Source organism: Bufo gargarizans, chromosome 5 (assembly GCF_014858855.1).
Source record: "Bufo gargarizans isolate SCDJY-AF-19 chromosome 5, ASM1485885v1, whole genome shotgun sequence".
NCBI lineage: Eukaryota > Metazoa > Chordata > Amphibia > Anura > Bufonidae > Bufo > Bufo gargarizans.
Window position 1 is genome coordinate 401,937,831 of NC_058084.1, and position 27,961 is coordinate 401,965,791.

General features: G+C 44.9%; 1 protein-coding gene and 1 pseudogene across 2 annotated transcripts; both read right to left on the reverse strand.

Moving 5' to 3' along the window:
* Window positions 1-27,961, reverse strand: part of LOC122939476 — a 284,892-nt pseudogene that overhangs the window by 228,468 nt on the left and 28,463 nt on the right.
* On the reverse strand, window positions 274-27,920 carry WDR48 (WD repeat domain 48). Of its 2 annotated transcripts, none has more exons than XM_044293311.1 (19): window positions 27,793-27,920; window positions 24,414-24,554; window positions 20,608-20,686; window positions 17,158-17,240; window positions 16,661-16,790; window positions 15,108-15,196; window positions 14,271-14,372; window positions 13,211-13,435; window positions 11,971-12,045; window positions 11,783-11,885; window positions 9,434-9,531; window positions 7,815-7,922; window positions 6,535-6,631; window positions 6,313-6,408; window positions 6,125-6,233; window positions 5,637-5,724; window positions 3,111-3,187; window positions 2,403-2,595; window positions 274-643 (listed from the first exon to the last, which is right to left on the reverse strand). In XM_044293311.1, exons 1-19 carry the CDS (start codon window positions 27,838-27,840, stop codon window positions 548-550), a joined length of 2,037 nt encoding a protein of 678 aa, XP_044149246.1. In that variant the 5' UTR covers window positions 27,841-27,920; the 3' UTR covers window positions 274-547. The 2 variants fall into 2 exon arrangements, with proteins under 2 accessions (XP_044149246.1, XP_044149247.1); XM_044293312.1 differs by lacking the exon at window positions 27,793-27,920 and adding an exon at window positions 25,671-25,693.

A 27,961-nucleotide genomic window follows, 5' to 3' on the forward strand; every position in this document is an offset into this window, starting at 1 on the left:
TCCCCATACACAGAAACTGTTCCACAAGAACAGCTGCCATTGAGCACTGCTGTGCGATTCTGCCGACATAGCCTACAAGTTCCTTAATGGGCTTTCCTTCCCTCCGCACTATGGCAGCATCTAATAGTTTCAAGATGTAGTTCTTAAACCCATCCCCAACCCTCACAGATCTTTAAAATGACTGCCTATGGCCTGCAATATGCACCCACCCACCCACATGGGGTTCAACGCGCTTCATTCCATGTTGATAGAATTTGTCTTGGAACAGATTCATGAAAGACACATTGGAAATCTTTATCAACGACTCTGTACATTAAAACACACACAAATTACAATGGTTCGCCTATCTGTAGTCAATTTATGCTGAAACCCAAGAAACTAAAAGTGGTGGGATCATCTGTTACAGGTAGGTTGACTAAAGGTATATGTGAATCTCCATACTGGCTCGATTGACAGCTATGTATAAGAGTTCAGTAGGGCTTTCATACAGTACTAGTTTTTAGTCCTCAACGAGATAGCGTCAGTGTAGCTGCTGTTTGGAACGCCTTCACGTTGACTTCTGCCGGTAGTGAAGGGTTAAGTCGCCACCGCTCTTCCAAATGAAATGTTTCACAGTCCGCAGGTCCATGTTAGGATCCAGAATCTATGGGAGTAAATGCAGGGATCACTGGTTATAGGAAAGTACTCCCTTGGATTATGCATGCTAAGTATGGGGAGGAGGGGGGAAAGTTGTCTAAATGCTACAGGGAACGTGTCATGTTGAACATGGTGTGTGCGCTGAAGGCAACAGGTTATAGAGCAGGGGAAGCAGAGCAGATTCATATATAGTTTTATGGGATAATATTTAGTAAAACTTGTATTTCATGGATTTAAATTCCTGGTCATTCTGGACTTTGGAGTCAGGGAGGCGGTCCTATCAGTGACTGACAGCCTTCCCTCTATGAGGAGGCGGTCCTATCAGTGACTGACAGCCTTCCCTCTATGAGGAGACGGTCCTATCAGTGACTGAAAGCCTTCCCTCTATGAGGAGACGGTCCTATCAGTGACTGACAGCCTTCCCTCTATGAGGAGACGGTCCTATCAGTGACTGACAGCCTTCCCTCTATGAGGAGACGGTCCTATCAGTGACTGACAGCCTTCCCTCTATGAGGAGACGTTCCTATCAGTGACTGACAGCCTTCCTCTATGAGGAGATGGTCCTATCAGTGACTGAAAGCCTTCCCTCTATGAGGAGACGGTCCTATCAGTGACTGACAGCCTTCCTCTATGAGGAGACGGTCCTATCAGTGACTGAAAGCCTTCCCTCTATGACTGGGTATACAGCGATAGCTGTCAATCACTGATAAGTCTGCCTCCTGGACTTCAAAGCCCAGAATCAGCAGAAATATAAATCAATGAAATACACATTTTACTAAATCTTATACCATAAAACTCTATAGTAAATTGCTCAGCAAATCCTGCTGCATAACATGCTCAGTGCAGATTACTTTGCATTTTCATGGTGACAGGTTCCCTTTAATTATTAAAGGCTTGTCTGACAAAAGGGATAAGGACATCATAAAGATAGGTTCCCCATTCAGGACCCCCCAAACCCCACTTAACAACACAAAAGGAACTCTTGCTCTGGAAGACCTATCCTATCCATGTATTATTATAGGAACAGGTAACACACAATTACTGATCAGCCGGTCAGCTTCATCATGTAATATACGGTTGTGCTGGGATCCCAGGACAGGAGCCAATGTTTGAGAGGACTCTCCACACTTGCTAATGGAAGAACTGGTGGTGGAGGACTTTCTGAGAGGGGGTCCCCCTGTTTGACGTCCATATGCCATAATAAAAAGGTACATACAGGAAATATCATTCCTGATGGGATAACCCCTAGTTCTAAAAGCTCCACAGCTGTTTTTGTAGCTGAACTATGGCCTAGGTAGGGGCCTGTATGCTTCCCCGAAATACTACCCAACAAGCAGATGGATGTCTAATATAGGACGGTCAAAAAATAATACGAATTTACTGATGTTAGAGACATTTTTTGTATAATAGATTTAGATGTATATATTGAGCTAACATTTTTCTGGGAATAGGATTTTATGAGAAGTGTTGCTTTGGTTGGCTTCTGCAGCTTCTATGTTTCACAGTACATAGCAGCTGCACAAGGTCGTTCATAGTAAAAACCCGGCAGACTGGCTGTCTGATAGCTTGGTTTCCAGACCCCCTCAAACCGCCTCTGGAAGATCTTCTAAGCTATAACCACATCAAATGTCAACTTGACATGGTTTGGTCATATATCAGCTTAGAAGAATATTAAAGAAAGGAGAGAGGGTGTGGAGACTGAGGCATCAGACAGCTCCAGAGGGGTCCATAGCCTAGAACAACATAGATGGAAGGGGTCTAGATACCTGATCTTGACATAAGAGCTCAATCTTCTCTTCCGCCAGCACAGCAATGTCCTCCTCCTTTTCTTGTTCTCCTGGTTTTTCATTATTTGAGGAACTGGTGGTCTGAGACTCTGTGTCTACGTTTATAATTTTCTCATATACATGTTCCATCACCTTCCTGACCTGCAGCATGTCACTAGCTGACAATCTGTCTCTATAGATGGGGGGAAATCAAATGCACAAGTTAAGAACCGCACAGGAACGGCTTCGTGATTACACACGCTGTATACTACAGTGACTAGTTTAGCACATGAATCAGAGGTTTGCAGACACAAGTCCGATTTCTTTTCTCCAACTCAACTGCCCAGTCCAGGAATGAATGAATATTATATATATCTATATCTATATATATATATCTATATATATATATATATATATATATATATATATATATATCTATATATATATATATATATATCTATATATATATCTATATATATATCTATATATCTATATATCTATATATCTATATATCTATATATCTATATATCTATATATATATATATATATATATATATATATATATATAATGTCAAAGTATCTCAACTGCCTGGAAACAGCAAGACACATACAATTATACTAAATATAAAGAGTTAACTGTGTCATTTCTTAAAACAGTTCATCTGGAATAATCTATATAACCAAAGAATATCTGCAACCTGTACTCACTTCTTCAGGGTTTTTGCTCCCGATGACGAATGTGGTTGGAGGTAGAATGGAATTTTATTGAATTTGGGCATATTTTTCTACAAGACAAAACCCACAGTACATTATTACTATACAGTGCATCCCACAAACCGTTTAGGAAAGGGTATTATGTAAAAATTAAAATAGAATTTAATTAAACCCAATCAATAGGTATGTGACTCTCAAAATCGTCCATTCACTGATAGCAACTTACCTTGAAAATGGTGATGAAATGAAACACAAAGGAGGGACGTTATCATGAGGGGGGTATTTGAAGTCAGTTTTACTTGTGTCTTAGTTTGCACATTGGGTGTTAAATATGGTGCATCGTTAAAGGGGTTCTCTGGGCTTTTAATATGGATGACCTATCCTCGGGATCGGCAACACGAGATCGGCGGTATATGAGGAAACGGAGCACGCAGTGTGCACGCGCCATCTCCCGTCTCTCTTTCTGGTCGCTGCTGCTTTGCCATAGACGAGCATGCTGTGCACCCCCCTTCCCTTCATACAGCTGATGGGCCGGGGTGCCGGACCCTCGCCGATCTAATATTGATAGCCCAGAGAGCTCCTTTAAACCTAACACTTCTGTCTCAAAATGCTACTACAGTTTTCTACACCACCACCCTACTGGAGTGGCTCTGGGACATTTCTTTTTGTCCCAGTGGTAAATTTGAAGTGAAACGAATTAATATAGCTAAACCATACCCACTTTTCAGCTAATTTTCAAAACTGGAGTTTTGTAAAAATGCAAAAAGTCACAAAAATGTTGCATAACTGACCTGAAAAAGGCCTATGTTGAGTCTTTTTGAAGACAGAATTCCGGAGGGCAGGGCTTGATAAATTCCCCCCATAGTAAATTTAGAAAGCTGAATAACATTTTATTATACAAGGGTTAAACGTTATATATGAAACTGGACAATCCCTGTTGCATATTTCATATAATTAAAGCCATAGAAGAGGTAAAAGCTTCGGTATGAGGATTCACCGTTCGCCATCATGAAGGGCCACAGTCCTCTTATTCCCGAATGCAAGCCTGTAGGAGGCCAGAAGGAATGTGAATGGAACAGCGGCTGGCCTGTCGCTCCATTAAAAGCCTATGGACTGACAAACAGTAGTCAGCCCCATCAGCCTAGTATTTGTCACCCATGGTAGGAGATAAATGCTTCAGGTTTGAAAAACACTTTGAAGTGAACAGAATACAGTTTGGACAAGGTACTAGGTACTTAAAGAGACCAGCTATATACACAGACTTACAGGCAATGCTCCATGATAAAGGTATCTTCCCTGAAACAACTGTCTACGGATGGGTATTTAATACAATTAAAACCACTGAAAGGTAAAGCTCCAGTCCAAACACAATAAATGTCATCAGTACATGTGCAGTACAGCTCCACTGATGTCAAAGGAATCTCCATAAGCACAGCTAATATAGACGTCTACAACCTAAAGGCAGTAGGAACATGGCACTGGGCAACACACAGCTGGCAGTTTTGTCTGGATGGGAATATTGGGGTGGGGTGCAGCTTGTATGCAGAACATTGGAGATGTACAGTAAGGTCCAAATAAAGGATACTGTAAACCGCATCAGTGGTCCTAAAAGTAGATGGATGCAGCCTTAAAACTGTTTTCCGAGATTTTAATACTGATCTGTGGGGGTCCGACACCTGGGACCACTGCCGATCAGCTGTTTGAGAAAGCACCGACGCTCGTGTCGGGCCCCCACCAATCAGATACTGATAACCTGTCCACAGGATAGGTCATCAGCATTAAAATTTCGGAAAACCACTTTAAGATTGGTTTGAGATGAAGCCCAAACATTGCATTATATAAGAGTTATGCCTGAAAGAGGAAAATCATCGCCATAAGGATGTCTGTATGGCTTTTTTCTTGGGTATTGTGTAGACTAGTGTTCCTCAACTCCAGTCCTCCAGACCCACCTCCCAGTCATGATTTGAGAGTATCCCACAGATGGAAAACCTGTGGTCAGTCCTGATGCACCGATACTAATTATGTCACCTGCTCAATACTAAGGAAATCCTGAAAACATGAGCGGCAGGTGGGCCCCGAGGACCGGATTAGAGGAACCCTGCTGTAGACCATCACTGCAGCCAGATAACTAGATGTGAAAGTCTTATAACAGAAGAATCTGCTGATCAGATATATGCGCTCTGGGTTATCCTGCGCCTTCTAATCAAAGAGGAAACCACTGACAGTCCTGATGTATAGGTCAGTACAATGTGCTGCTATTGCAGCTCTAATCCATTGACCTAAATTGCGACCAGACTGCTATACCCGGCATAGCTCACAGTCAACATTGCCACTGTTTTTAGATAAGGGGGATCTATTTTTCTAACCCCTAATCTTCAACCAGTACTTACCATCAGATAACATAGTAGTCTGCCTTATATACAATCAACTCACTAATTTCCTCAACGCGGTTTCCGTCTATTCAGTTTCATTAACCAAATACTTGAATTGGCCTATAAGAGGGGGAGGGGCGGTACTTACATCCACAGTAATGTCAACCACCCACTGTGGAACAGTTTCATTAAGAAGCATGGATTCCGTCTCTCCGCCAGAGTCCCTACAGAGTAACCTAGAAGGGACAAGCACAAGGAATCAGGTTAAGGGTACATGCACATGACCGTATGTATAACATCTGTATGCCATCTGTTTTTTTTTTTTGCGGATCCATTGTAACAATGCCTAAAACGGACAATAATAGGACATGTTCTATTTTTTTTGCGGGGCTACGGAACGGACATACTGATGCGGACACCACACAGTGAAATGAATGGGTCTGCATCCTATCAGCAAAAAAAAAAAAAAAAAAAAAAAAACCGAACAGACACTAAAACAAACAACGTTTGTGTGCATGTAGTCTAACTCCGTGTTGCACATCATGCACTCACATTTTTTGGCCTCTACATCCTAAACGGAGGGGAGATCTGAAAACACACATCTATCCTCTCTACATATCCGCACAGATAACATACCTGAAAAGAGTGCGGCCCCCAGCTTCTCCAAAGATCACCGGAGTATGAGGTGGCACTTGGAAATAGCCATTGCCCTTCTGTATCCTATTCTCCTGCTCACCGTTTGCCACTGCACAATACATACAGAACATTAGACCATCGGAAGGCGATTTCAGGTAGAATACTGCAATCACAAGACGGCTCCTCACCATGATTTACTTCATTCTCTTCTTCCTCCATTGGGTTTATATGAGTTCTTGGCCAAAACTCTAGTAATGCTTGTAACAAGAGTCCCCCAAGATTCACTGCAAAACCAAACATTCATGTTACCAAATGGAAGTTCTTAGATTTTACTTTGTTCATCTAACCAAGTGCATTGTTGGTCACATCAGATCGGGAACCAGACAGAATTCTTTAAGATGAACACTTACATTTTGGATCAGACCCATCTGGACTGCTAAACCCAGCGTCTTTGGCGGACACCCACGCGGCAAAGCAATCGCTCTCATCTAAGGTGATGGTCAGCATCTGTCAAGAAGACACACTGTCAAATCTGAAGGTTTCTAACTGCAAATATAATTATTTGTGGCATTGATAAGACAAGCTGCCGTACAAATTCATGTATTATTACACAATCAGTAGACATTTTGCTCACAAGGCGACTTAATGGTCCACAACTATTTTTAATTGAGTTACAACATTTTTCCACCATCTTTTAGTGACAGAGCTGATCTGGGTCTGCTAAAACCAAGCAGCTTTGCCAAGCTTGGAGACACACGGCAATGACCCAACCTCCAGCTGCACTAGTGCTGTCTCTATTGACTCATAACCCTCAATAAGAGCCAAATACACTGCAAAAGAGTGGACAGAAGTAATAAAGCTGCTTCTTTCTTCTCTTCAAGGTCTCCAGCTGCCTACGATTTCAGAAGTTTAAACCTGCGTTGTACAAGATAATGTGGCTTTAAAGCCCAGGACCACACACACCATACATGAACAGAACGTGGTCATATGCAATGTGATGGAGAAATGTAGCTCGGCTGGGTATTGACTATGATCACAATGGATCTTTAAGTTCTTGATCTGAAGCAGTCCTTAGGTGATTCCTTGTGAGCCGCCCTCAGACGGCTTCATTGTCTGCTGTAGCAACTAATGTGCAAAAATTTAGGGATCTAGTAATTAAATACTTAAAACTGTGTGCTCAATTTCATCTTCTTCCTAGTATTATCATTTAAAGGGGTATTTGGGTTTCACGACATAGGAGACCTATCCTTGTCATTAATATCAGATCAGTAGGGGTCTGACTTCTGGCACCCCTGCTGATCAGCTTTTTTTACCTACACGTAGACGGTGGCTGTGCAGGGTAACTACAGCTTTTTGTCCCATAAGGTGAAGATGCAATTACCCTGCAACACCACTGCAATGTAGAGAACGCAGGGCTCGGATAAGCAGATCGTCTGGGGTGTGTCAGGACTCCCACCAATCTGATATCAAAGACCTGTAGGTCATCAATGAGACAAGAACAAGCCACTGACAACACAGCTTCCCAAGTGTTGGGACTCACCGATTTTCAGTCCAAAAGAATTAGTTGACATAGGAGTTGACATAACATTATATTAAAAGGATATAGCAAACAAAAGTCAAGTGATAAATGAACCTTGGTTAAAGGGTAAGGGTGAAGGGATAAAAAGAAAAAATAAATAATAATACCAACCCCAGTTTTCAGGTCAACAGAGAACCAATTCGGGACATAGACCATCTTAAACCTCTTTTTAATTTCTTCTTCAAAATCAACTTTTCCCAAATCTTCAACCTTGCAAGCCTGTGAATCATATGGATATGGATAAGACAAAGCTGGAGGTGTGCTGTAATATCCACGCAATGTCCGCTTCGGATCCGCAACAGATTCTGCCACGTGTGGAAGCAACACCAAAGACAACCCAGAACCCAAAGACAACCCTGCAATGGAAGTCTGCGTACAACTGTAGTCACCCTTAAGAGTATTCCACTCGGGAACATTGGATAGATGGTATATGGTAAATGGTATATCGGCAGGGATCTGACTGCTGGGATTCCCACTGCTCACCAGTATGTGGTATCACAGTCCTCTTCACCGCAGCCACAAGCTCGTAGCTTGGAGGAACGTGAATGGAACAGTTGTTGCCCTGTCACGCCATTCAAGGCCTATGGACTGACTGAAACAGTCGAGCACTGTGCTTCCAGCAGTTAGCCTGCACCAACATAGTATTTGCCACCCATGGTAGATGATAAATGCTTCGGGTAAGAACAACCCCTTGAAGTGACCAGAACACAGCATAGGAAGTGTGCTAGCTCTAGACCAACTATGTACGGAGACTTAAAGAGGACCATTCATGGGATTATGGGTTACAAACCAGAAAGCTTACAAAATAGGGCGGCCCCTACAGATGCCAGCACTTTATTTTCTAAAACACTCCTCCATTCCGGAGCCGTGTGCCCTGCTGTTTTTGGCGCCTGAGAGCGTCCCAGCAAGGGAGAAGGCGAGCAGTTTTTTCATCCTGCGACGCTCTCCGCTGCGATTGGGCAGCTCACAGCCAGCGAGAAGGAGACGTCCACTGAGAAACCTGGCCGTCTCCTTCTCCTTGTACCAATACTCTACATTAACATATCAGGCGCCAAAAACAGCGGGGGACACAGCACTGCAACGGAGAGGTATTTTAGCAAAAAAAAAAAAAGTGCTGCCATCTGTAGGGGCCGCCCTATTTGGTAAGCATACCAATTTGTAACCCATAATCCCATGAAAGGTCCTCTTTAAAGGCAATGCTCCAATAACATGCAAAGCGGTATCTCCCCCAAAACTGCTGTCTACGTATGAATATTTGCCTTGGCTATCCCTTGTTATGTCCCAAAGGCTTGGTATAAAGTCGGATTTTGACTCAAAGGAATTCACTTCCACAAGGTGGCGCTAGTGAGATGGTTCTTTTGGGAGATACCTCTTTGCCAGTGAACAGATTATGATGCCCCTGACAGTGTTCTTATCTGTACAGTTCTCTCTACAGGCTGGATGGATGCTGGTAATACAGGATGCAGGAGCAGCAACCTTTATTCTGCTCAGTGATCAGGAGGCAGATTTTGTTAATAAGGATACATATATACAAATCGTCACAAATAAATTCAGTATCACTATAATTGTATGGTCATTAGAAAGCCAATGAGCCTTAAAACTGCCCCCCTTGACATGTCTGTCATCCAGGGATAGTCAGGAGACCTACATACACATGAAACAGTCAGATATTATATAATGTGTACAGCCAGTTATACCTATTTATTTACAGAAAAATGGTGGAGACTTACCTTCAACACATCCCAATATGCCACGTTGTTATTTGTGTCTTTGGTTAGTATGTGCCTCTTATCATTCAATATGTTACACTGAATAATGCTTGCACCACCTGGAAAGACCGAGAAAATTCACATTCATAAAATCATTCCTTGGTTTCCTATGGATTACAGACAATCTGCCGGCATACAGGCGCCTTTTGCTCCCCATCTACCCGCCCATGAAGTTACCGCATTATACAACACAACAGATGCATCCACTCAGTGTGACAACCGCATGGCTATTCTTCAAAACTGGTGGCTGTCACAGCCCCACCCTTTAACTCATTAGAAGATAAACTGTAATTACGTAGGTATGGTACCAGATGGCCACCATTAAAGGAAGTCTGTCACCAACCAGGATTGTTGGTAACCATTTGGGTCTCCTCGGACGTTGCCGAGGCTGGAAGGTGGAGAGAAGAAGAGGAGGGGAGGGCTCCATTCTGATGGGTGCAGCTGGGCTCCAGCACCTACAGACCCTTGGACTCTTCTCACCTACCGTATTTTTCACCCTATAAGACGCACCAGCCCATAAGACGCACCTAGGTTTTAGAGGGTGAAAATAGGAAAAAAATATTTTGAACAAAAGGTGTGTTAAAATTATTGCATTATTAGGAGGTCATTAGGGGTACCTTATAATTGACTTTCTGGCAGGGAACAGCTCTCACAGCAGTCACAGTGCACGTAGTCAGGAGCAGGCATGTGTGACAGGGAAGTCTGCTCTGCCCCTCATCTGCCGGCTCCTGTGCTCCCATCAACTTGCTGCACCCGGCCGGTCCCTACCACAGACAACCCGCAGAGGTGACCAGTCCCTGAATCCCACCATCTGCAGCAGGGGGCAGTCCCTGCCTTCTAACACCCGCAGAAAAGAAGTGCGTCTTATAGGGCGAAAAATACGGTAATTAGCGTTTATAAAAACTATTTTTTGAGGGATAGAAAAGAAAGGTTGATAAGCACATAAGGGCGTATTTGTAAAAGACTATAGAAGAGCCACACTTCCATCCAAACGGTTACCAACAGTCCTAGTTGGTGACAGACTCCCTTTAAATTCCTCTTCTACTTCTAGATATCTCTGGCTTTGGATACTACGTCTTGCCGTATTATATTGTGCAAAATGCGATATATGCTGTATTGACATGAAGGCTGAAAACTTGACGGCCTTATGCACTCATACTCTGATACTTTTACTATGATAACATATACTACGTAGACCGCCTATTGACAGGATCCCTGGCAATAAATATAAAAGGGTGCTACCGGCCAGTCTCCCAATGTGTGATGTCTGTCGAAGGAGTTAAGGGGAATTTTTACCTGCTGAGATGCTTTAGTTTGCCGGGAGGTACATCATGCACGTTCATGAAGTCTGCATGACAGCGGTCTAATCGCTAAGGCCAGCAAATACAACTATATATTGCAAATATATTGCATCCTGTGATTTTGTAAAGGCCTATTTACAGTAAAAACTAAAAAAATACATATACCATGCAGTATACTTATTTTTTTTACAATGGGATGTTATGGGCGACGCATTCCCACAATATGTCTATGTCTATACAGTGGGAAGTATTACAGCCTTCTGTGGCAAGTATATGTTGGGAGCTTTTCCAAGCATATATGTCAAAAGGACGGCTATAGCATAATGTGAACAGGACCTTAGTGGTGCAGGCAGCAGAACTCTAGGCATATCCCCTGTAAAAATGGGTCATATATACACAACATCCTACACCACAAATAATGGAGAGATTAGTGAATTGTTTCATCTGATTTACTACACAATTACAAAATCAGCTTATTACTCTGCTAAAGGGGTTGTAAGAGTTAAACAAAAACTTGTGCAACCCGAGTACATGTGGTAAAATAACAAAAAGAATTAATACTCAACCCTTTTCTCCCCGGCTTCTTCCAGTGCTGAGCTCCACTCCTCCACGCTGATGTCATATTCCTGGCTGCAGTGGTGGCGTTCCTTGCACACAGGGCACTGCTGCAGCCTCAGCCGTGATGTCCCCTGCACTGCTGAGGCCACTGATGGAATGGAATGTCACCGCTGCAGCCAGGATGATGACATCAGCGGTGGGGAGGACAGAAGCATGGCCTGGAATCGGCAGGGAGAAACATGGGTAGTATTGATTCTTCTGTTATTTTACCACTTCTTCAGGGGCTGCTCAAGTTTTTACTTAACTCAATAACAGTACCTTTAAAATTTACTTAAAGCAAATTGAAAACCTCGGAAATCAATCCCGATAGCCAGCAAATCACAAAACGATTCTCACTTCCAATAACAGAACACGCAGTATCGGAGGCCAGGCATTCAATTGTCGCCTTTACCTTTAATAACTTGGTCAGGCTGTGAGCAGAATGGACTCATTGGTGTACTACAGTCATTCTCATAATCTCCTGAGGATCTGAAGTTCATTATACCTTTTATAGACTAAAAGAAAACTTTGTCAGGATTAACCTTTCTAGAGGCAGGCAAAATACGGCAGAAATATGTAACGTCACACACCGCCTCTTACCCATTTATTGACCGATGATTTGGTTGTTGCCACCCACAGGGCAACAGGAGGATCCACAGATCTATCAAGCTCCATCTGGAAAGACAGGCAGTTTGATATGACTATGGAATTACACAATCCCCAGCAAGTCTTCATTACTGCATTATTCCACGCCTCCTACCACTGACAGGACTGCGCCTGCAACCGTTCAGTGCCTTGATTACGGTTTTAGCTAATGAAGAAAACCAGCGCTTGCTAAATATACTCTAATAAGGAAGATGAAAATGGCTATTTTTTTTTACTTAAATCCCCGTGTTTTATCATCATGTCATTTTAAAGGTCAAAATCTTAGTGTGGATTAATTTTTTCAATAGTGTTTTTCTGATGCAAAGTCTCAAATCCCCTGCAAAGCCAAAAGATAACATTCTCCTGCCTAAAGCCACCACTAGAGGGAGCTCACTGCATGTGGTCTTGTGTTTAGCTCAAAGATTGTAATGAGCGAATCAAATCTGTCCATAAATCAGCCTCCATGAGCAGCGAGGAGGTGGCCCCCCTTGATTAAAAGTGCAAGACATCTCGTTTGGCAATGTCAGTCTTGCGTGTGTGCCATTGCTCCAAGTAGCAAGTCCCTCAGAAATGAACGCAGGGCGGCCACACATGTGCGGTCCACTCTCCTTCTTTCTCTTTGTGGGCTCCGTTTCAGACATTGGGGCCAGTATGAGATGGGTCAATAAGGATCTTTATCAACAGTGTCTGTGGCAATAGGAGGATGTAGCACATGCAGCTACTCCTGAACTCTCCTATTGCCACAGACACTGTTGATAAAGGTCATTATTGACCGAAACGTTCAGATAACTACAAGTGGCTGTGTACAAAATATATGCTCATCTGGATGTAAACTTCTGAATTTAATAAGAATGGACTAACACTTTTCAGAGTGCCATAGATAATCCATACTTAATATGAGACCTCTGGGTCCTCTATGTGCACCCGCAACAGACTGAGTGCAGGTCATATATCTACTGTTCCTCCGAACAGCGGCAAAATACGCAGTTTCTAAGCTCCCTCTAGTGGTGGCTGAAGGAGCCGGAATATTTTATGTTTGTCTACAGAGGAGATTAGGACCTTTATCTGCCTGCTATAAAGCTACATTAAGAACCAGCACATAATTCTGAAGCCATTTAGAAAATATGGACACTTCCTTAAAGGTAATAGAAGAAACGTGCCCTCTTGATACATAACATTTAGATTTAATCTTTACCTTTAAAACTGGTGCTTTCTCTTCACAGATGAGCAGCCTCATATCCGGATTCCTGAGATCTGTACAGTAGATCTTCCTGTCTCTCCCTCCAGAGTACACATGGGTGAAGCCTTCGTTCACCTGTAGCGCCCAGACCCCTTCATCGTGGACCCTGTAGGTTGCTATACACCGCTGCTGACCAAGAGACCACAGACGGATTGTTCCATCGGAACTGCCTGAAAGACACTAAACATATAATGTCATTAAAGCCTCACACCTAAAGGTGGTATCTCATAGTAACATGTCAAAGGTTCTGATTGGTGCAGGTCTGAATACTGAAGCTCCCAAGATTGCTCGAGCGAGGAGAGAGAGAAGAACTTCCTACTGAGCGAGGAAAGACAATGCACTATGTGAGCTAGTGATCGTGGGGGTCTCAGCACTCAGACCCCCACCAATCAAAATCTTTGATATGTCGCTATGACATATCAAAAGATTTTTTTTCAGAGTACAGTGACACTTTTTTTTTTTTCAAAGTAGGCAAAGTGCAGGAACCTGCTTACAATAAAGGGGAGGGAGAAAAAAAAAAAAAAACCTTACTCTATAAATGCCCCACCACTCCAGCAGACATCATGTGCTGTTAAAGATGCTAGCATATGCCCCCAATGAACGGAGCCCGCAAATTGAAGGAGAGCAGACTGCGCATGCGCGGCCGCCCTCCACTCTTTTTTATGGGAGTGCCAAAAATAACAGAGCGGAGAGGTCGGCTATTTTTGGAAGTCCCAGTTCTATAGCGCTGACAGAAAAAGCAGAGTCCCACAGAAATTAATGGAGGGCAGCCACACATGCATGGTCCAGTCTCCTTCTCTTTGCAGGCTCCATTTCAGACACTGGGAGCATATCCTAGTGATGGGAAAAGGGGGGGGGGGGGGGGGGCGAAGCACTTTCTATTAGAAAGAGAGATGCAAAATGAGAGCAGCAGACGATACATCCATATCTGTATGACCAGCATGCGATACTACAGTTAGAAGAATTATTACCACTGCTAAAAACTAGGATATGGAGCAGGTGAAACCGCAGTTACCTGTGTGCCATCTCTGTTTAACAGCAACGCTTTCACATTGTCAGTATGGCCTTTCAGTTTCATCAGCTTGGCACACGTTCTGGGGTCCCAGACTCGCAGCACCTGCAATGTGCGGTGAGAGGAAAGAAAATCCGTAAATTCATCAGTGGGAAACATTGAAGTAGTAGCAGATTTGGCTTAACTGGGGTTTTTCCAAGATTTCTTTACTGATGACCTATCCTCTGGATAGACCATCAGTATCTGATCGGTGGGGGTCCGACACCTGGGACCCCCACAATCAGTTGTTTGCGATTCGGCCATGCGACTGATGAACGCGACCTCAGGGAAAGCTGCGAGAAGGACGGGGGACTACTGTGAGCGCCGGTGCCTTCTCAAATAGCTGATTGGCAGGGGTCCCGGGTGTCGGACCCTCACAGATCAGATACTGATGACCTATCCAGAGAATAGGTCACCAGTTAAAAAAAATCTCAGGAAACCCCTTTAAAATAGTAAAAAGGTGCGCAACAGTGGGAGACAACTTTATCCATGTAACAATTCCTGCTGATCAGGACTGGTCATGTGTTTTGGACTCCAGTCCTCATGACCCCCCAGCATGTCATGATTTCCTTAGTATTGAGCAGGGGATACCGTTATTGTCAATGCAATGGGACTTACCAAAGGTATTACTACTGCGGGATATGCTCACATCATGACCGGTAGGTGGTCCCTGAGGACAGGAGTTTAGAAACACTGAAGTAGACTATATTTATGGCCAGAAATGGCATTGTAGAATTGTATACAGTAGAGGTAGAAAAGATGCGTATGAAATACTAGATGACAAACACAGCTCAGCGTTACCTTCTCAGTAGAGCCGGAGACTATGACAGTGCCCATTTGGTTCATGGCCAGACTGTATATAGAGTCTTTGTTTCCACTTAGCGATGAAGCTGGTGAAAGGAGAAAGGGACTGGTTTACTGCATAATATATTACAATGGTGAGCCAGAGCTTCTCTAAGCAAAGCCATCCACGATTTAAAGGGAATCTGTCACCAGTGACCATCTTTTGTTGATCCGAGGCTCCGTTCCCGAGTTACGATACTTTTTCTTAATGTGCAAATTAGGGCTTTGGTGTAACGAGGGTGTCACCATTGTTCTTGCTGCACCTAAGCTCCACTCATTTCTGTGGTCAGCCCTCCCCTGACTGCTTTAAATGACAGGGTCATTAAACTTACCCCAATCTTTAAGATCTAGGTTATCAAAACCAAAGTTTTAGACAGACTTCTCACAGTTTATACCAGGTATCCTCAAACTGCGGCCCTCCAGCTGTTGTAAAACTAGAACTCCCACAATGCCCTGCTGTAGGCTGATACCTGTAGGCTGTTCGGGCATGCTGGGAGTTGTAGTTTTGCAACAGCTGGAGGGCCGCAGTTTGAGGATGCCTGGTTTATACACTCTTGCAAACTGAATTGGAACTCAACAAAAGCAGAGTTTGATCCCCCAGGATACAATAACGTGGACCCAAGGGGACACTGACCTGGCATCTACCATAAATATTCTTAAGAACCTTCTACCAATTTCTGAAAAGCCTTAAGCAATGCCACAGAAAATGGATCCAATCTGCTCCTACACTGGCACATCTCAGGCATCTTCTCCATTTAACAGAACAGGGAAATAATCCGAATACAATAGTCTATGTATCGTCTTAAAATCTATAGTCAGAGATATAAAAATATCTATAATGGAACGGAGTCATCCTCCGCTTTCCCGGTCCAGGAATACCGGATCACTGAACCATCTATCCCATGATGCAAAGCGGAATTCAGACGGATCCACCGAATACAACTTAAATAAGCCTTTATTAAGCCTCATGCACATGACCATATTTTGCATCCATGTCCAAGCCGCATTTTTTGTGGATATCACATGGACGAACCTATTAATTTCTGTGGATCCACAAAATAATAATAATAAATGCAGGCTCCCGGCAGCTTTCCAAGCACAGCGCTGTACATTGTATAGTGGCAGTGCTTGGTATTGACTTGAATGGGGCTGAGCTCACGTGACCAATGTACGGTGACGTCGCTGGCGTAGGAAGAGACCACTTGGCTCCCAGAGCGCCAGCTTCTTCTAACAGGTGATCAGCAGAGGTACGGGGTGTTGAACCCCTGCAGATCTGACATTGATGACCTACCCTGAGGATAGGTCATCAATATCTTTTCCTGGATTACCCCTTTAAGATGAATGTTGACTATAAAGGCAACTGAACAGTTGGCTTGTACCTGGCACAAATACTTAGTACTACATAGTAATATCGGTGAAGTTCTGTCAGTGCGGGATCAGACACTTGGATAGGGGAGAAGTTTAAACGTTGGCACGTTCCCGCTCTTATTTATTCTTTTGCCAATACTCACTAGTGACGGTATTGTTGGATGCAGTCAGTGCAGTGAGAGTATTTACATCCCAGAGGAATATCTGGCGGTCCAGTCCTGCGGATGCCACTAATTCTTTGTCTTTTGCATATGCTAAGGCTTTCACATAGTCCTACAAAGAGACAAACGGGTACAGAATAATGAAAAATAAAAGCGTATGAAAGCTACGACAACAAACTAACACTTTCCATTACGGTCTATTGGCTACAACATGTGTGAATCGTTTCCCACTGTGTGCAGGACAGGGGCTGGGACCCTAGAAGTGGCCATACAAAACAAATCAACGACACGGAGGACTTGCTCTGCTGACTAGACGCGTCTGTCGAAAAGGCCGATTTCCACTTTGGAAGTCTCCTTGAACCTGAAATTAATTCAAGCTGCACCATGAAATGGAGTAGACTCCTAGAGAACCATGGCTGCGACTGCAGGCAATTAAGTCAGCATTTTACTTCTGTAATTATTAGACTGGTTCTTTTTACCTTGTGTGTTCTCAAAGTGGACATGCAGAATCCCTTGTGCGCGTTCCATACTTTAACAGTGGTGTCAGAGGAGGCAGAGATTACTGCGGAAAACAGAAAAGCTGAGATTACAGAGCCCCTAAAACCTGACATATACATGTACTATAAACCAGGGCGAGTCACAGGAGGTTGGCATCAGTCAGAGAACATCATATCGGCCATTACGTCTCCATACGCGGGGCATGAAGTACGTTTTGTGTGAACAATGGTTTTAAAACATTTGAAGATCTGCTGAGGGTTTTACAATGTAGACTGTGCAGTTCTTTCCACATTTCATATACTCCAGAGACTACATCCACTTTTGACTGATTAGCGGGGGTGCAACCAGAGGGACCTGCACCGTTCCCCATCCTGATGGCGTGGCAGGTTAGACTACTTTCACACCAGCGTTTTTACTGGTTCCTTCATGGATCAGCAAAAACGTTTCCGTCACGATAATACAACCGTCTGCATCCGTTATGAACGGATCCGGTTGTTTGATCTCTAAAATAGCCATGACGGATCAGTCTCTAAAACCATTGCAAGGCTACTTTCACACCAGCGTTTTTGCTGGATCCAGCAGGGTTCAGCAAAAACGCTTCCGTTACTGATAATACAACCCCCTGCATCCGTTATGAACGGATCCAGTTGTATTATCTTTAACATAGACTAGACGGATCCGTCATAAACTCCACTGAAAGTCAATATGGCACGGATCAGTTTCCTATTGTGGCAGATTATGGCAGAGAAAACGGATCCGCCCCCATTGACTTGCATTGCGGGTCATGCCGGATTCGTCTTGCTACGCATCCCAGGACGGAAAGCAAACAAACTACTAAATGTTGCGGTTTGCTCTCTGGTATGGGAACGCAACTAAACGGAATGGAATGCATTTTGGAGCATTCTGTTCAGTTTTGTCTCCATTGACAATGAATGGGGACAAAAACTGAAGCGTTTTTTTCCGGTATTGAGCCCCTATGACAGATCTCAATACCGGAAAACTAAAACGCTAGTGTGAAAGTAGCCTAAGTCAATGGACACAGATCAATTTTCTTTTGTGTCCAAGAAAACGGATCCGCCACCATTGACTTTTCACATTGCGTTATTCTGTCCGTGATGGGGACGCAAACAGAGTGGAATGCATTCTGGTGCACTCCGTTTCGTTCAGTTTTGTCCCCGTTGACAATGAATGGGGACAAAACCAAAGCTTTTTACCCCCGGTATTGAGATCCTATGACGGATCTCAATAGCACAAAGTGAAAGCGCAAGTGTGAATGTAGCCTAAGGCAGTGTTTCCCAACCAGTGTGCCTCCAGCTGTTTCAAAACTACAACTCCTAGCATGCCCGGACAGCCGTTGGCTGTGCAGGCATGCTGGGAGGTGTAGTTTTGCAACAGCTGGAGGCACACTGGTTGGGAAACACTGCCTTAGGCATGTGCCTTGCTGATCCATTCGCTCTCTATGAAACTCCAGGAAGTAACCGTGCGATGTACGCAGCCATCTCCAGCAGTCCCAGAGATTGAATTTAGTGTCAGGGAACATGCTTGACCCGCGGCTCCATCAGGATAAGGGGGTCAGGAGCAGTTGGGGTCCCAGCGATCATACCACCAACAATCAGTTATCCCCAACCCAGCAGAAAACATTTAGTTACCAGAACACCCCTTTAAGCAGTGTCGCCAGCAGACTCCATTGCACACAGGACTAAGTAACGCAGCCAAATACTGTCATGGCAAGCAGCACCACACAGAACACGTAGGTGCCCACAGCTGGGAAAATTAAAAGGCTATGTACACCTTTGGGGGCAATTTTGTACTCATTTTGAGCTAAAATTATTTTTTAAATTGGTCTTTATTACAAAAATGGAACAGTTTTTTCTGTACAGGGCTGAGATGTTCTAATAGAGGGATCAGAATTTTCTCTCTTTTCTGTCAGTCAGGGAGCCGACAGGCTCCTTATCTCTGCTCTCTGACATTATAAACTCTCATTATAGCTCAGCTCTTATCTTACTTAAATAAGTGTTTCTGACCTCTTAGTAGTTTAGACATAAGGGTTATTAGATGACTGGCACAAAGTGGAAGTAGGATTCACACAGCTAGAAAAACAGAACTGCTCAATATTTTTAATAAAGACCAATTGAAAAAAAACATTTTAAGCCCCAAATGAGTAAAATGCAATAATAAAAAAAACTGCCCTGAAAAAGTCTACACAGCCCTTTAAACTTCAGAAATGCTATACATTCATGTGTAATGGCATAAGGATCTGCCTCCTCACTTCCAGCCTTACCTTAACCCACATTGAGATGCCCCCGAGTGTCCAGAGGTCCCAATGTAAACAAGGTGCGGCGTCCACAGCCTTCCTAAGATGACGACTGTGACTTCTGATGTACAGTGCAGGCACAGATACAAGTCGTCTATCACTTTCCTGTATCTGTGCTAAACGCTGTCTGGTAAGCCCAGAGGCAATGTAGCAGACTCCTACGTCACTGCACACTGGTATATGGCATTTCTGAAATGTATGTAGAAAACAGACAACCCCATTCATGGAAATACCTCAAAGGCTATGGAGACCTTCGGGGCAATTTTTTTTTCTTTTACATTTATATTTTACTCAATTTGGGCTAACAATCGTTTTTTCAATAGGTCTTTATTAAAAATACCGTATTCAGCAGTTTTTGTGATATATGCAGATCAAATCAGTCTATTTGATGACTGTCCCTCCTGAGTTCCATCAGATGACTGCTCATGTCTCTGATCTACAGACCTCATAAACACTAATTTAAGCCATATTCTTATCAGTTTGATAAGAGTTTAGTTATAATGAGTGTTTATGAGGTCAGGAGTTCAGAGATGAGGCTTCACATGAGCTGCCAGCTGACAGAACTCAGGAGCTACAGTCTGCAAATGGACTGATTTTTAACGACATGTATCACAAAAACGGCTGAAATATTTTGATAAAGCCAAAATGAAAAAAAGATTTTTTGTCCAAAATGAGTAAAAGACAATCATAAAAAAAATTGCCCCTAAGGTATCCATGGCCTTGAATGACCAAAACAACCACATGGATATTTGACCTTATTAAATCTTTAAGACTTTCCTCTGGTGCCTATGTAACAACTCATTGCTATTGGGAATTCATGCAAATCACCCGTTCCTCTAGTCACATGCAAAGCAGGCCCCAAGCCAAGTGCCGATGGGGGGAGTGTGCACATAAAGCTGGAAAACATACAGACTACAATGGGACAGCGGCAGGATACAGGGAATGATGGGCAATAACATCATCCAGGACTGGCTCCAGCAGTCACTTTCTAGGTGATCGGTCATCTAGCTCGTGGTATTTGTCCGGGACCACTTTATAAGCTTAGATCTTTCTATTTCCCTCAGTCATGGTTCTCCCTGTTACCGCATTGCCACGTGCCCCACCATCACATACTTACATGTCTTGCCATTACAGCACAGCACAATGTCGTTCACCCAGTCCGTGTGGTGTTCCATGGATGCTATGTAGGGGTCTTGCTGGAATAGACAAGAAGAGATGACAGCATTATTCATACGATGACTTCTACAGTCAGACCTCCTGTGCCCGTAGAGCAGGGATCAGTAGCCTTCGGCACTCCAGCTGCTGTGGCACTACAACTCCCAGTCTACACACTTTCTCAGCTGTTCTTGTAACACCTATAGAAGTGGAAGGAGGATTCTGGGAGTTGTGGTTTCAGAACAGCTGTAGTGACGGAGGTTGCTGATCCCTGACGTAGATAATCACGTGACGTCTTGCCCCGAGGACCTCATGATCAGTTGTGTCCAGTAGCAAACATTGAATTTCACTGCAGGGGAAACGGAAGGGGTTTTCCAGGACTAACATACTGATGACCTATCCTTTTTTAATTCCCAGGAAATCCCTTTACAGGGGTTGTCTCAAAAAATATTCTAGTTTTCAAACCAGCACCTGGAACTGAATACTGTTGTAATTGCATGTAATTAAAATGTATTACAGCTACTGAGGTATTCACTGAAATCTATCTGTATAGCGCCACCTGCTGTTTGCTCTTTTTCTAATTTCTCTGTCCCGCTCACTGAGGCGGAAGCACATGCTCAACTGCCACCATATCCAGCAGAAAGGACATGTCCCCTAAGCTGACAGTTTGATATAAATCTAGCAGAGCAATGAATGGGGAGATCTCTGGATCCATCTCCGATTCCAGCTTTGTTAGAAAGAGGATGACATGTACTACATGATGTCTGATTTTCATTTTTTATATTATTCATAGGATAACCCCTTTAAGTCTTTTCTAATGAAATTCACAAAACGTGTTAAAGGAGCTTTCCATGACGTCGATACTGATGACCTATCCCAAGGGTAGGTCATTAACATCAGACTGGTGGGGACCCGACACCCCCACCGACCACCTGGTAGCAGAAGCCGTGGTCATCAGAACTAATACAATTAAGAGGTACACAGTGTAGTGGCCGTGTGAACCTACCCGGCAGCTTTTCTTTCCCATTCCCATTATACATGCATGCTCAGCCAAGTATACATTGTTTTCAGGGAGTCTTTTGGCAGTGGCTTATATTTTATGGGAACAAAAAGTTCAGGCACGCTGAAAACCATCATGTCCCAATCTTCTCCCCCCAACATCTGCTGCGGAGGGGAATCGGGACACCCCATACACATTACAGTTGGCCATGTTTCCCAAACTCGCTGTGGTCTCGGCTATATTGGCATGGCTTTATTATCCCTACATTTCGTAAACCAAGGGTTAGTTCATTGCTTACTGCCAAATCCCAGCATTCACCGCATGCAAATTCTTCAATATGACAGAAGATCTCAGAGATAGGTTGGACAATCTATATGTATAAGGGTCCATTCACATGACCATGTCCACAATGCTCAGCAATGAATAGGACGTGTCTTATATTTTGCAGTGCGGCCGCACGGACTTAGAAGAACAAAGGGGGTGCACACTGCCAGTAACCGTGTTCTGTGGACCCACAAAATGGATATGGTCAGGCGAATTAAAAGGCATTGTCACTAGCGACCTTCTTGTCCAACTGTTTGCATGGACACATAGCCGTGGTTCTCCTGATTAAAACAATGTTTTTCTTTCGTTGAGCCGAGGCTCCGTTCCCGAGTCAAGAAAGTTTGAAATACGCAAATTAGGCCTTTGGTGTAATGAGGGTGTCACCATTGCCTCTGTTACACCCAAGCACCGATCCTTTCTGTGGCCAGCCTCTCCCTGGCTACTGTGATTGACATGGAATGCCAAAGGCAATGTAGTAAAGGAAAGGCTAGCCGAAAGAAGGTAGTGGAGCTTGTGTGCAACAAGAGCAATGGTGATGCCCTCATTGCACCAAAGGCCTAATTTGCATATGAAGAAATTTTACATAGAAGAACCGCAGCTATGAGTCTATGAAGCAGTAGGATAAGGAGGTCGCTGGTGACAGAGTCCCTTTAAACTAAAGTGAACTAATCTGACCGCAAAAAAATTAAATCAAGGCACAAATGTCTTAACTTCTCAGAAACAGAAGCTTAAAGGGGTTTTCCAGGATTTTAACACTGATGGCCTATCCACAGGAGAGGCTATCCATATCTGACTGTTGGGGGTCCAGCGTCCAGCACATCAGCTGAAGTAACTGGGAGCAGTGGGAGGACGTACGGAGCTGTGGAGTTCCGGCACTGACTTCTGGTCCAGGAGCTACTGTGAAACAGCTGATCAGCGGAGGTGCGAAGTGTCAGGTCACTGCCAATCAGACATTAAAGGGGTTGTCTCATCACAGACGATGGGGGCATATCGCTAGGATATGCCCTCATTGTCTGATAGATGCAAGTCCCACCTATATCGAGAACGGAGCCCTGAAAGTAGTGGAGAACGCACTGCGCATGTGCAGTCGTCCTCCATTCATTCTCTATGGGACAGCCGAAAATAGCCGAGCACTGGCTAATTCAATCGGGGCCACAGAAGCTCTGGCCAGTCATGTGCAGTAGGCTCCCATTCACTTCTATGGCCCCGATGGAGTCCTCCAGCCACCACCTTGTGGGGTTCCGTTCTCGATATAAGTGCGGGACTCGCACCTATAAGACAATGGGGGCACATCCTAGCCATATGAGACCACCCCTTTAAAAGACCAATATTAAAACCCCCAGAAAACCACTTTAACCAGAATTGTGACATGCCATCACATCACCTGCACACCCTCCTGGGCAATCAATGATGTCAGCGGTGGTGGGAGCGCTGAGCCTCAGTGGGCACATGCCTTTTATGCGCACATCACACAACGATGCTGGGAGGTTTTTAACAAGGCGAATAGTGTTGTTTTTGTATTTTTATTTCCAGCACATGCTCGGTCACCTCTAACTTTTACATCATAAAAACCTCTTTATATCTATGCGATGCCTACAAATGCATGTAAAACATCCAATGACAATCACAGGATTCCAGAAAATGCAGATATGGTAACGGTCTACTGGGGCGCTCACACTGTGCAGCCATGTCAACAAGAGCATTATGGCGTCCTTTCAAAACGAAAGCCACACTGCTGTGCTGGACCTGTCGTGAGACCAATACCACCTGCTACCGACCAACCACGGTGACTTATAATGGGATCCATCAGGATCTAGCGTGGCATATACGTGAATTATAGCGATGAATGTAGCGCTATTTTCCAATCAAATATGGTAGAAGAGAGTCCAACATGGAGGCAGCAATGTGTTCGCTGACAAGTCTCTCTACCACCATTTTACCCGTCACAAGGAACAGGGAGAGACAACTACCTACACCGGATACCTCCCCACATCTCAGCTCCTCAGCCGTGTCTCAACTGTCCTCTTAAGGCCTATTGCACACGACCGTAGGTTTCCCGTGCTCGTGCTGCAGGCCACATATGCGGATCCGCAATATACGGGCATCGTTCTGTGGGCATTCCGCATCACAGATGCGGACCCATTCAGTTCAATGGGTCCGGAGATGCGGAATGGTGCGGAACGGAAGCACGGAACGGAACCCTATGGAAGCACTACGGAGTGTCTCCGTGCGGTTTCGTCCTGTACTTCTGTTCCGCAAAAAGATAGAACATGTCCTATCTTTTTTGTGGAACGGGCGGATCGCGGACCCATTAAAGTGAATGGGTCCAAGATCAGCTGCGACTTCCCCATGGTGTTCATGCATTGCGGCCCACAGCACGGCCACGGAGCGCACACGTTCGTGTGCAGGAGGCCTACGTTAAACATCTGATGTGATTCATGTACCTTGTGCTGATTGACGCTCCATATTCTGATGATGGAGTCTCGTCCGGCTGTGAAGAGTCTGTTCAGAGTGGGATCGAGTTGGAGGGCGTTCACGCCGTTGCGATTGTATTTCTCCACTTCATCCCTGATTACATACGAGACCTGTGAAGGATGAGGACACACAGCGTTGACCACCTTATAAAAGGCGAGCCCTGTATAAAACACATCCTGGGTAGACTAGACCGTGCTGTCTGCATGCGGTGGCGGCATGGCGTCTCTCCGCTGAAAGTTGCAATGGCGCATTTTCCCAGCTAAGCTACATAACCCTAAGGCTGGCGGTATACATTAGAGAGCCCCCTTGAGATAAGCGGCCTCAGAGGAGCCTGGTACTGCTTATCTGTGGCATACAAACTCTACCATGCATTGGGGGCAAGTAGAATCATGTCGGATAAAACAGATAATTTCAACGATTTCATGAGATTGGAAACGCCCCGACTGCCACTGTAGGAAAGAATGATCAGGCTGTTGGACTTCAACATGCCCGATTCTCCGAGACCTAGGCAGCAGCTTGCTCCCTCTCCCCATTCTGAATACATGCATGCCCGACCGAGCCAAGTATACATTTGTACGGGGGTTACAGGAGGGAGTGCTGTCAACCGAGTGAGCATTTGGCCAACAGTCCTGTCAGTGTAATAGTGGTCTTATGTGTATGGGCAGCTTATACATAGCACTGCGACAGGACCCTGTACAGAGACGCACAGTTCCTACAGGTCCATATTGCAAATCAGTCTATTTGATGACTGTCCCTCCTGAGTTCCATCAGATGACTGCTCATGTCTCTGATCTACTGACCTCATAAACACTTATTTGAGCCATATTCTTATCAGTTTGATAAGAGTTAGTTAATGAGCGTTATGAGGTCAGTAGTTCAGAGATGAGGCTTCACATGAGCTGCCAGCTGACGGAACCCTGTGCCATTAAGAGAGGAATCTGTACTTAAGGGGCTCATGCACAAGACCAGTTTTCTCGTCAGTGTACATTTCATGGAGGCCGTCCATTAACAGACAATTACAACAGTGCACGTTGTGTCCTGATCCGTTTCTCTAAAAGTCTATGGGACTGGGACAATAAAAAAAAACAGGCGGCGTCCGTTTTCACCAGTTACATAGCGACACCAAAAGAAAAGCCAGGAAGGGGCTCCAAAGCAGCGCCCTGCACTTCTGAGGACCCTGCTTCAGCCCCGTACGCCCCCCTGAACACCCTTTTGGTGGAACATACCTCACTCATTTGACTTTTTCTTTTTTTCTGGATGGTAAAAAAAACAAATGTAAAAACAAGCAGAAAAAGCAAACGTGGTGGAAACACTCACTAAACAGACGCAACTGGGGAAAAAAAATAGACAGTATGGTCTTTCCTGTATGTGCACAAAGCCTTAGGAGACTTGTATTGCAGACGTTGGGCCTTGTTCATATCAACCAATCAGAGCTCAACCTTCATTCTTTCAGAACAGATAAAGAAATGAAAGGTGAGCTCCGATTGGTTGCTGTGATCACCAAGGAGGCCCAGTGCACGGACAAACTGTAAAAACCACCTCCAGTCACTAACGGACGTCTCTGACCATATGTATTGGAGAATATATGCCCTAGGGCGTGTCCTCTATTAGGTTCGCCCCTCCTATGAGTCAAAGGCGAGAGCTGCTGAATAAGAAGCAGACTCGGTCCTGCCCTATAGGACGGTGGACCGCAGTAAGATGGCGGTGGGGGCTGTGAGACAGAGGGGGAGATTTATCCAAATTTAAAGAAACACAGGCTTAGTTGCCAATAGCAACCAATCAGATTTCACCTTTCATTTTCCAAAGGACCCTGGAAAATGGAATCTGATTGGTTGCTAGGGGCAACTAAGGCAGTTTTCCTTTGGGACAGTTTTGATAAACCTCCCCCAGAGTTTTAGCGATGGTTGCCTGGTTGAAGTAGTGGGTTGCACTTAAAGGGGAGCAGAAGAGCTTATAAAAGAAAGGAAAAAGCTTAAAGGGGTTTTACGAGATGTTAATACTGATGACCTTTCCTCAGGATAGGTCATCAGTATCTGGTCGGTGGGGGTCCGACACCCGCCAATCAGCCGTTTGAGAAGGCAGTAGCGTCATGACCTTCTCTCAGCTATCCCTAGGCCAGTGAGGACACGTTTATTGGTCTCATGGCCTCGGCACAGCTCAGTCCCATTCATATGACCGCAATACCGAGCCAATACAATGTACGGCGCTCTGCTTGGTGAGCACGGAGATGGCTGCGGAGCGCCAGTGCCTTCTCAAACAGCTGATCAACAGGGGTCCCCGATGTCGGACCCCCACCGATCAGATACTGATGACCTATCTTGAGGATAGGTCATCAGTAGTATTGAGCGAACTTGTGTTTAAAGTTCGGGTTCTAGTTATTGAAGAATCGCGTTATGGATTCCGCTACCACGGACCATAACGGAATTTAGCATCCATAACGCGATTCTTTGATAACCAGAACCCGAACTTTAGACGCCGAACTTTAAACACAAGTTCGCCCAACACTAGTCATCAGTATTAAAATCTCAAAAAACCCTTTTGACTCAGTCCCACCATTTCGGCGATGCAGGTCCAGTCCCCGCAGAACCCGAGGTAATTTGAGTCACCGCTCAGTGATCATGAACGGCATGTGACCAGAGCTGCATCGGCTGAGGGGTCACATGACGGTGACATCTTTCAGTCTGACAGGGACGGGACCTGGAACAGTCAGCAGGTGCGTTAAGCTGCCTCCTTTCTTTTACATGTCTAGCCGTTCCCCTGAGAGCTGTAAAACTGCCAGACAACCCCTGTGATAGTCCAGGACCCCAGAAAGTCTGACTGACAATAATGGCGGACACGTTGCTTGTCACCCAGCTTTCCAAGCAACAGATGGAGCTCCATCACATTCTTGAATAAGGAGGGGACCCCCGTGATGGGACTGATAACTCCACCAGTCTGAACTTGCACTCAGTGATTTCTAGGACAACCCCCCCCCTTCCAGCAATGTAAATGTCTAACAAGTGACAAGAGAATAAGGAAAGCCTGTCGTAGAAGGAACCATGTCACTAATGCGGGGGTGTCTGCTTCAGTGAAGTTGCAGATGCATACTGACTAGTGGTCACACACGTTTGGACGGCGGGACGCAGACCAGTGCGGGGCCGCCATGTGCGGACGGCTACTCGGTGGACTGTGCCCGCAGTACAGCTGTGGACCGGTGCCCTCCGAGGGTGCTCACAGCCCCGCCCCACGCGCACTACTCCGCGGGCACTGCGGATCTTCCAAACAACTAGGGAGACCCCCATTACAAGGAAGCGCCGCCGCAGTGACCCGCCACCGAGACCGACATCACGTCCCCGTTACCTGTCATACCTGAACTTTCCTCCGCCCCGCCGTGTTCTGCCTGTGATGAGCTGCCATCTTGCATGTTGACACTCTGCCGTCACTTCCCCAATCCTAACACTTCCGCCCTTACCCGAAGGACATGAACTTACGCGCTCATTGGTTTACTACAACTTCCGCCCAAGCTGAAGCCCGAAAC

Coding starts and splice junctions, on each gene's coding strand:
- WDR48 (XM_044293311.1), bottom strand. CDS start 27,840: ATGGCAGCTCATCACAGGCAGAACACGGCGGGGCGGAGGAAAGTTCAG. Junction 20,687..24,413: donor GGAGCGTCAATCAGCACAAG/GTACATGAATCA, acceptor TGTCTATTCCAG/CAAGACCCCTACATAGCATC. Junction 17,241..20,607: donor GTGCTGTAATGGCAAGACAT/GTAAGTATGTGA, acceptor TGTTTTCCGCAG/TAATCTCTGCCTCCTCTGAC.